Below are 11,227 nucleotides of genomic sequence, written 5' to 3'. Positions count from 1 at the left end.
ACTACATTGTACTAAAGGTCAGATGATCCTGCTTTCACTCAAGCACGAAACGCCCTTGGGAACGTTCTCAAATCATGGATCATCATTGCTTCATCACTGCTTATAATGGAAGTTTCTGCTCCTATTATTGCAAGGCGAGTGTAGAGAATTTGATTAAATTTTCATTCAAATTATTACAATAATATAATTTGTAATGAGAAAAAAAACTAAACTGAAGCATTTTAATATTCTGTCTTCTAGGCCCCCTGTAACTGAGCTACTCATGCTTTTAAACACAAGCAGGAAATGGCTACTTGTGATGACTTATTGAGTGTCTTACATAATGATCACAATAATAAATCTCCTATCAGGGTAAGTAAGTAAATATGATTAAATCAAGTCAATATAGCCATTTGAAGATTACTGGATGGTTATCAGAACTATTAATTTCAAATTATACAGTGTACATTTTCTGTTATTTAATATTGCATGGAATATATTTATGTTTTTCACTGTCATTTAATGTCATTTAATTTGAGCTTTTTTTAAACTAATTTTTACCATAAAATTACTATTAAAAGGTAACACAAATGAAGATATTTTTTATGAAATGCAAGAGCTTTTTGATTATGCATAGACAACAACGTAACTACCATGTTCAAGGCCCAGAAAGGTAGTGAGGACAATGTTAAAATAATCAGTGGCCACATTGAAATTTTAGCTTCTCAGATTTCATCAGAAATATCTTAATTTGTGTTCCGAAGATGAACGAAGGTCTTACGGGTTTAGAGTGTGGGTGAATAATTAATCACATAATTTTCATTTTTAGGTGAACTATACTTTTAATAGTTGTATGTTTTTCTGCCTGTTTTATGTAATTCCTGTTGAAACGGAAGGCTGGGCCAGTACATATCTAGTAACATAGTAAGGGCTCATCTGTAAATTTTACCACACATTCCAAAAATGAATCACGCATTTAATATGACCTAACAGACATGGACTAATATCAATAACTCAGTTTTGGATGGCAACATACCAGCATTTAATCTGCCATCAAACGATATTCAAAATTTATTAGACAGGACAACCTTGACAGCATATGTGAATCCTTTGTTGTTCACTGCATGATAAAATGAGATTCAAAGCATTTATCGGCCCAGTGGCTTCCACTGAGTCAGCCCTACTGTCAAAACAGCAACATGAAGGAGAATATGTGTGTCCTGCAGGCTCACCCTCTACGGCTCTTTTGAAGAAAACCTTGCAGCTGCCACAGGTGAGCACCCCATAATGACATCCAGAGGCCTCGTCGGAGCACACAAGGCAGATCTTGTGGGTGTTTCCACCGGGCTTGACTGCTCCGGACGGACTGGAGCTGCTCACTTCAGGCCTGGCCAAAGAGCTAGAACACAGAAAACAAAGAGAGTTTAAGACATTTCAAACGGATACCTTAACTTGTATACAATCACAAATTCTGATGCCTAGATCCAGATATTATATTAGACATCAAGCGTCCGCCAAAGTAGTATTTAAAGTAGCAAACATTTACCTGACACTATTTTCAACTAAAAACTGAAAAGTTTTTATGTTTCACAGCCATGTCACATGGCTACTCATGTGATATTGTGTTTACACAACAGTTCGATGGCAGAAGTGTCTTTAAAAACCCTCTTTTATGCAGAAGTACTTCATTACGCCATGGATTCGAATCACAGTTTGACAGTTTAAAAGCTGAGCCCAAGCCTAAGTTACTGTATTACTGTATTTAAAGTTCACTGTATTATGTAGAGTATTATGAGAGAGATAGAGTGAGCAAGTGTGATTACATGCATCTGATACAGCATTAATTCTTCCTCGCAATCTCATATTCACAATAAATCATGAGTTTGAATATCCGCTGAGGAAAGCGATATCTTTGTTGCGCTATCCTTTTATCTGTTATCGGTGATTTCCGATAACAGCTCCGCTCAGTGCATTTGTTAGTGCAACTAGTAACGAAGGAACATTGAGTTGCTTCATTGAAAGCTTATTGTATTACTGTATTAAAAGCTCACTGTATAATGTAGAGTATTATGGGAGAGATATGGACTGAGCAAATGTGATTACCTGCATGTGATACAACATTCATTCTTCAGCTCAATCTCATATTCACAATAAAACCTTAGTTTGAATGTCTGCTGAGGAAAGCAGTATCTTTGTTGCACTATCCTTTTATCTGTTATGGGTGATTTCCGATGACAGCTCTGCTTAGTGCATTTGTTCGCTGCGTCTTACAAGGTTTTGCAGAAAGTTAAAATAACTTCCTTGTTTACAACTCTGTTTCAGTCTCTTTCAATATAAATGTTATTACTACTGACTCAGTCATAAAAACAGTCTCTTGTCGCAGATGGCAGAACAATGTCACTAAAATCACCATCGCTAACACACACTCACCATTTCTAAATACTAAATACTTACATTACTGAATAATAATATTTAATAAACAACAACAGCTATCAGAAAAGTTTCTAGGCAATTCCTTCAAAAGTACAAAGGTGGCGCTCTGATATACAGCATTAAAGTTACATAAAAATATGACGTGAGGAGGATTTTGCCCTCAGCCAAAACTATTTGCTCTGGAACAAGTAATAGATTAATGAGACCAAAGACTGGACATTAGATTTAGCCAAAACAAATTATATCTCATGTTTAACCACTATAGAGACATCAGAGCCTGTGGCCAAATTCCAAAAGATCTGGCTGAGGCGAGGCTGCTCTCGGTGGGTTCAGGAGTGCTAAACAACCACTGACACACTGGAGCTCACATGTCCAAAAACGTTGAAGCAAAGTCTTTATTAACAAACCACATTTTTGAAATCTAAACAAGTACATTCTGACTAAAAAAACTCTTAAAACTTCAGTGACACAAAAACAGTATTATTTATGAAATTATACTGGTTTTGGGCATGCGCCATGACACTCAATGACACTCCCGCAAGCGGAGAATATCACAGTCCTCTGAGCCAATCAGATTCAAGGACCAGAAAGAACTATATCAGTTAGAGTGAATCCATGAGCGAATTTATTGAAATTCTGAATGGATTATAGCAGCTCTCCCTTTATAATCACTAAAGAACTGTAACTCATGCTTAGTTCATCGCACCAGACAGACATGTAAACAAAGTTAAAAACTTTAAAAAGATTTCCACCACAGGGAACCTTTAAAATCTCTTCAGATGTAAAAATGCGTGTAGAGTAATCCAGCCTTTAGCGTTCAACATGACGCCATCTGAGGTTAACACTACTAATTAGCTGGCAGGAGATGCGCAGGACAGCTAATAATCATTGGCGGCATAGTGCCACAAAGCCTTTGGTCATCAACAACTGTTTGAGCCATTTCACTCTCCCCATACAGCTTCATTTGTGCTGGTTTACCTCTTTGATGATCTGCTTTTGGTATTACAAATCCCTGACACCTTCTCATGTAACCAGAACTGTCTCGCAGGTTAGCCAACATGCCACACGCTGCCATATTTAGCTCCCATCTGCATGAACACATTAAACCATTCGTCAGCTGATCGACAGCCTATTCAGAGAAGAGAAACACGTCGTTACAAATGAGTAATACCTTCCCACCCATGTAAAGAACTACACCAATCGCAATAAGGGTTTCGGGTTTCAGAATACTGTAATACCAGGCCCCATGATTAGCTCTTGAGAATGCTTGTATTCTCAAGGCCAACAAGTCTGACCTAAAGTTAGGTCTGTGGTTAGACTAGAAGGGTCACTAGAAAGATGACACCGGTTAAAAACCGGCGAGGCAGGCTGGACATTTGATGTCAGCCAAAATCACTTACGCTGCGACTGCAATTCAGGTAAAAAATTGCTAGTAGGATGAGCAATCGTTTCCTGTTACAAAATGATTTTGTTAGAAAATACCTTGACAAAGGCTACTTGTTTTGACGAAACATTGGTAAAAAAAGGCATGCGTTTCTTTTTCTTTATCATTCAATTGTTTTCTTTAAACATTAGGAATTGACATTAGTGCATTTCAGAAATACTTGTACATTTCGAACTTGTTGGAAACAGAACCTTGTACCCTAATACATCTTCAAAGAGTTCACTTCCAGAACAAACATTTTCAGATAATTTATACCAAGATATAAAGAAATGATGTTTTTGAGGCAAACATTTCAGGATTTTTCTCCATATAGTGGACTGCAATGGTGCCCACGAGTTTGAACTTTCAAAATGCAGTTTAAATGCAGCTTCAAAGGGCTCTAAACGATCACAGCCGAGGAAGAAGAGTCGTATAAAGCGAAACGATCTGTTAATTTCTCAAATTTGTATACTTTTTAACCTTTTTAACACTCATCTTGTCTAGCTCTGCGTGAACTCTGTGTATTTCGGTTCAGACAGTTAGGGTATGTCGAAAAACTCCCATCTCATTTTCTCCATTAACTTTAAAATTCGTCCTACATCGCTGCAGAAGTACCGACCCAGTGTTTACAAAGTGAACATGCAAAGAAAGTCAAATGCCCCTAAAAAGGTAAAACAGCAATGTAGGATGATTTTGAAGTTGGAGGAGAAAATGAGATGGGAGTTTTTCGACATACCTTAACTGTCATGAACTGGAATACACAGAGTTCACACAGAGCAAGACAAGATGAGTGTTTAAGGTTAAAAAGTATACAAATTTTTGTCACTAGATAAGACCTTTTTTCCTTGGCTGGGATCATTTAGAGCCCTTCGAAGCAGCCATTAAACTGCTTTTTGGAAGTTCAAACTCACGGGCACCATAGAAGTCCATAGAAAGACGTGCATTTGAGGTTTGAAAGTATATGAATTTTTTAATTTTTTAGAAAATAACCAATCGTTTCGCTAGATAAGACCCTTCTTTCAGAGCCATTTGAAGCTGCATTTAAACTGCATTTTGGAAGTTCAAACTCGCGGGCACCACAGAAGTCCACTATATGGAGAAAAATCCTGAAACGTTTGCCTCAAAAAACAATTTCTTTACGACTAAAGAAAGAAAGACATGAACACCCCCTTGTCTTGGATGACAAGGGGGTGGGTAAATTATCTGTAAATTTTTGTTCTGGAAGTGAACTTCTCCTCTTAGCAGTCTCTCCAAAATTGTTGCTTCAAGTTAAGCTGCTTTTTCTAATGGGCGAATAATCTACTTAATTTTCCATTATCCATTAATGGTATTAAATTCTACTACTCATAAATGGTATTCAAATTTCTTTTGAATTGCAAAACACTTAATTGCAGTATTAGTGTCATCTGCAGCTCACACATTAAGGAAAAAAAAAAATACATTTAAGTTACCCAGAGGAAGAGTAGTATTATGAAAATGGCAGAAGCATAACTGTCACTCTATGTACAGTAATAATATTTTTTGCTCATATTTTAAACAAAGTTATGCGGGCAGGAACTTAAAATAATAAACAAATAAGGACTTGCCCTGCTGTTTTTTTCACTAATGTAAGGCTTTTTAAGAATCTGATCTTTTCGATTACATCAATCAAATTTCAAATAAAAAGAGATTTAATTAGTTCAATAATTTGCGAATGAAAAGGCATATAATATACTGGATTGTTGTTGTTTTTTTCTTCAGCAAGAACAACTATTGTGATAAATTCAATAAGCATGGTATAAAATTACCCCATCAAGACTCAATTTATAAATTTTTTTAACAAAAATAAAAAATACAATTTTGGTTATTCTGAACCAAATAAACTACTATGCCCCTCTTTCCCCTCGATTCTGCACACATGTACTTATATCAATAATACTCTTTGTGTAAACTGTAAAGAATTAATTTAACAGCAAACTACATTACATTCAGCATAAGAAGCAGCTGATTTAACAGTAGCAGTTCCATTATTAGGGTATCCTGACAACCCTAGTTAGTACATCATAGTGTATATAAGCGACATGTGTTTGTACAGCATTTGTCATATTCTAAATTGTGCAACATATTTTTGCACATGGTGATACTGTGCTGCGGCGCTTAAAGAAATTACTCTAATGCTGAGAGTTATAATCAGACGCTGCCAACTCGAGGTTGCTGTCTGCAGGGTTTGTTGATTTTTCCCTGCAGGACTTTTTTGGGATGTCGATTTGAGCCCCATCCAGCAGGTGGTGTTGAACTGTCTGTCTGTCCGCTTCTTGATATATTTCCTTCTACTCTCGGCTTGCACAACAGTCCTTTGAGAACCGGAGATCTTCTCGCACAAACACAAACAGCTCCACATTATGCGAACGCAGTTCAGTGACCTCAGCAATTAGTTGCTACTTGCTACTTGTTTCCAGGCCGAGCTGAAACGTGAAACTAACATAACCCGGGTTTGTGCTAACTAAACACTTCAAAACTTTAACTATGAACTACTGAAGTGTTTTGGCACCACTGATGGTGGAAAAAATGCAAGTTCATTTGTGCCTCCGTAAGGCTCTAAAGCACTTCCCAGACTGTCTGAAACAGTTTCATTGGGCTCTAATAGTAAGTCTCTGAGGGCTGAATGTAGGGCTGGGCACTATGGCAGTTTGTGTGTTTCCTCCATGCCCGCTTTATGGGCATTTCTGGCACTGTAGGCTTAGGAAAGTACACTCCCTTAAGCCATTTTCACACTCTCACTAGTTCTGACTATTTGCTGTCAAAAATATGAACTAAGTTAGCAGTTTTCTGTAACGAAAATGAAATAAAATGATTTTTTCAAATACAATTTTGAAAACATTTTATGTGGCATGAATACATTATATAAAATAATAGTTATGTGTATATCATTTCTCAAAATGACAGCTTGATTTGGAATGGTGTACAAAAAAAGGCCTGCTAACAAGTATTATTCGTCTTGTTTTCTTTCATTTTATATAGTAAACAAGCTTTTCAGGCAAAACTTTCTTTTGTTTGGTTTTGTTTTTTAACTTTTTTTTTTTTTTTTTTTTTAATATTTCTGGTAGTTATAGATGATTTTATACGATCTATAAATAGAAGTACACTACCAGTAAAAAAAACTGAGATTAAGATTTTTACTAAGATTTTTAATGTTTTTTATTAAGTCTCTTCTGCTCCCTCAAAAAATTGTCATCAAAAACAGTACAATTTTAAATTATTTTTTTAATATTTAATATAACAGTTTTCTATTTGAATATATGTCAAAATGTAATTTATTCCTGTGATTTCAAAGCTGAATTTTTAGCATCATTACTCATGATCCTTCAGAAATCATTCTAATATTCTGATTTGCTGCTCAAAAAACGTTTATTATTATTATGTTAAAAACAGCGGAGTATTTTCTTTCGGTTTTTTAATAAATAGAACGTTCAGAAGAACAGCATTTATCTGAAATAGAAATCTTTTGTAACATTATAAATGATTTTATCATCACTTTTGACCAATTTTAAAGAATCCTTGCTAAATTAAAGTATTAATTTCTATTTTTGTTTTCCCAAAAATTAATTTTAGTGGTAGCTTTTTTTTTTATTTCAAATAAATGCTGATCTTTGGATCTTTCAATTCATCAAAAAATCCTGAAAAAATATGCTGTTTCATGTGTGGTCATGTGACACTGAAGACTGGAGTAATGATGCTAAAAATGTAGTTTTTATCACAGGAATAAATTACGTTTAAAAAAAATATTTGAATAGAAAGCAGTTATTTTAAATAATAAAAATATTTCACAATATTTCTGCTTTTGCTGTATTTCGGATCAAATAAGGGCAGGCTTGGTGAGCAGAAAGGACTTTAACAACTAAAAAATACATTAACAATCTTACTGTTCAAAAACTTTTGACTGCCAGTGCATTTTGTTTTTAACGTAATCATTTATATTTTTACAATCCTTTTTTATTGACCAGTTGAAGTCACGGTTTTGGCACAGAAGGTTGAAAAAACAATGCATTTTAGCTAAATGTGTTTATTGTGCTCCTATTCTACTGTGCTTTTTTTTTTTTTAATTCAAGTCTGTGAAGCTCACCAGAGAGTTGTTTGTTGTCAGGATGAGCCTTTATGCAAAATATAAATATTTGTGTGAATTTCTAACAGCTACAGCTGCAATATTCAAGTCACACACTGAAAAAAACAAGTCTCAAATGTATTAAACACATCAACTATGCTTATGCATTCATTTGAAGTACTCAATATAAAGCACGTTTAGGACAACTAGCATTCTGTATTTTCACGCAGCGGCTCACTAAGTGTACTTTGTTATATTTCAGGTGCGTTTGCAATGAAATATATAAATTGCACTGTCCCATCCCAGGGTAAAATCTCTAGATTCCTGTTTTTGTCCTGATTTCAGACTCATATTTCATTTGTCTATAGCTATCTGAAAATAATCTAATCTTTTGTTTGTGTCCATTAAGAAGTTACGATTCTGGTCAGGAATATCCGAGTGTTATGAAAAATGCAAACTATTCACTGAAATGCTAGAGTAATGAGATTGCGTTACATCTGATCCCCATTTCCTATATGAGACGCTCCCTTCTCTTTCACTGTTTATTTTTGGGAGACGTTCCTCACAGCAAGACGTTAAAAGATACTCATCTCCCAGGACCAAGCACACACTAGCACACACACTCCTCAGTGACACATGCTGCGATTCCTCAAGAGGAATATTTTGAAACATTTTTCACAGGCTAAACATGTACCAAAACCTCAAAATGAATATTTGGGAAGTTGGACTTGACGTGTGGCAGAGTGCATTCACAGAAACATCCAGCCTCTCTTTTCAAAACACAATTATCTGAAGTATTAGAGCAAAGTAAGAGCCATGTGTTTAATAAATTGTAATCACATTAGTCTTTGCCTGAGGGAAAGTATCTGATCCAAACAGTGCCTTAACCAACTTGATAATGTGCAAAAACAATTTTCCAAAATGATGTCGGAACATTTTACAGCTATTAGACCTAAAATGCAATTCAAAAAACCCATAACAATTTAAGAGTTCTTCTGCAGGAACAATTTATCTTCATTCTTAAAGCAAGTCCTTGTGTATTGTGGCTAAATAAAATAACTATACATTTGAATTTTCGGTCAAATTGAGGGGCTGTTATTGCCGAGACTCCTCATCTGACAGGAAAGGCTAGTTTCATAACAGCCATGTTGCTACACAAAATTCCTGATACGTCCCATTAATCACAGCTCTGATGGCTGTAAAGCAAAGATGCAGTGATTGCATTTCGCATTTGCAAGTGCAAACGACTGTCTGGGAATGTGGAATACTATTGGGGCGACATTAGACACCCGATCAAAACTCATGAATTAATGTACAGTCATGGCCAAAAGTTTTGAGAATTACATAAATATTGGAAATAGGAAAAGTTGCTGCTTAAGTTTTTATAATAGCAATTTGTATATACTCCAGAATGTTATCTCTCAAAAAAAAAAAAAACATCAGGGACAGATTGATCTTCTGCAAAAAGTATGGCGAATGGACTGCTGAGGACTGGGGCAAAGTCATATTCTCCGATGAAGCCTCTTTCCGATTGTTTGGGGCATCTGGAAAAAGGCTTGTCCGGAGAAGAAAAGGTGAGCGCTACCATCAGTCCTGTGTCATGCCAACAGTAAAGCATCCTGAGACCATTCATGTGTGGGGTTGCTTCTCATCCAAGGGAGTGGGCTCACTCACAATTTTGCCCAAAAACACAGGCATGAATAAAGAATGGTACCAAAACACCCTCCAACAGCAACTTCTTCCAACAATCCAACAACAGTTTGGTGAAGAACAATGCATTTTCCAGCACGATGGAGCACCGTGCCATAAGGCAAAAGTGATAACTAAGTGGCTCGGGGACCAAAACGTTGAAATTTTGGGTCCATGGCCTGGAAACTCCCCAGATCTTTATCCCATTGAGAACTTGTGGTCAATCCTCAAGAGGCGGGTGGACAAACAAAAAGCCACTAATTCTGACAAACTCCAAGAAGTGATTATGAAAGAATGGGTTGCTATCAGTCAGGATTTGGCCCAGAAGTTGATTGAGAGCATGTCCAGTCGAATTGCAGAGGTCCTGAAAAAGAAGGGCCAACACTGCAAATACTGACTCTTTGCATAAATGTCATGTAATTGTCGATAAACGTATGAAGTGCTTGTAATTATATTTCAGTACATCACAGAAACAACTGAAACAAAGATCTAAAAGCAGTTGAGCAGCGAACTTTGTGAAAACTAATATTTGTGTCATTCTCAAAACTTTTGGCCATGACTGTACAATTAGAGCACTGTTTGCTCAGTATCTGTGCTTTTAAAGCAGCGTGTCACTTTTTTTTTTAAAAACAATGTGAAGATAATATTGTTTTCAGAAGCTGCATCTGAAGTGGCATTTATTTATATTTACACAGACTGTTCAGAATTGGCATGAATGTATTTATTAGGGGTGTATGAAAATATTGATACACCTGTGAAAACATTCTAGGGTTTTTCTTTATATATTGGACTTTGATAGGGATCAACGGGTTGAAGGTCCAAATTGCAGTTTCTACACAGCTTCAAAGGCCTCTACACAATTCCAGCTGAGGAATAAGGGACTTACCTAGCGAAACGATTGGTCATTTTGTAAAAAAAAATACATTTAATAAATAAATTATATACTTTTTAACCACAAATTCTCGTCTTGCACTAACTCTGTGTCCAAGACTTCACTCATTATGTAATCACATTGGAAGGGTCAAGTTAAACAAGGTATAGTATGGAGAAAAACATCAAATTTTCTCCTCCGACTTCAAAACCACCCGACATCAGTGTTGTTTTTGACAACCATCTTAGATTTAGTCTTAGTCTTAGTCTTTTGGACTAAAATGCTTATTAGTTTTAGTCACATTTTAGTCACTCCTATATGTGATAGTTTTAGTCCAATTTTAGTCGACGAAAAGTCATAAAGGTTTTAGTCTAGTTTTAGTCAAAAAAAGGGGGAAAAGTAGTCTTTTAACAAATTAATGTAGGTCAGTAAGTATTTTGCTGTTGGGTAGTGTCACTTATAAGTTGTGAAAATAGCAGATCTCTAGTTCAACACAATGTGAGCTTCCGGATCGACTATTTTCACCAATAATTACAATAATGAAGGAATGGTTTTAGACATAAGACATATATTTGAAATAATGTGCAAACTGCCGCCATCATGGTTAATCGTCTGTCTGTCTGAGTGACAACAATGTGACATGTTGAGCACGTTGTGCGCTGCACGCCAGGTGTTGGGCGTAACCAAACAAGGATAGAATGCTTAAACGGCTTGCCATAGCCTACTAGTATGGCAAAGAGTATTTAATGCT

The 11,227-nt window shown here is 35.9% G+C and overlaps 1 protein-coding gene across 1 annotated transcript in view; it reads right to left on the bottom strand.

The window, feature by feature from the left end:
• Positions 1-11,227, bottom strand: part of LOC141291954 (glucocorticoid receptor-like) — a 100,033-nt gene that overhangs the window by 33,835 nt on the left and 54,971 nt on the right. Inside the window, exon 3 of the mRNA XM_073823945.1 lies at positions 1,212-1,378. Within this exon, the coding sequence (XP_073680046.1) occupies positions 1,212-1,378 (167 nt within the window). The remainder of the gene's footprint in view (positions 1-1,211; positions 1,379-11,227) is intronic.

This window comes from Garra rufa, chromosome 19, assembly GCF_049309525.1.
Source record: "Garra rufa chromosome 19, GarRuf1.0, whole genome shotgun sequence".
Lineage (NCBI taxonomy): Eukaryota > Metazoa > Chordata > Actinopteri > Cypriniformes > Cyprinidae > Garra > Garra rufa.
The sequence above is the reverse complement of the archived record's forward strand: the minus strand, read 5'-3'. Positions and strand labels throughout refer to the sequence as shown.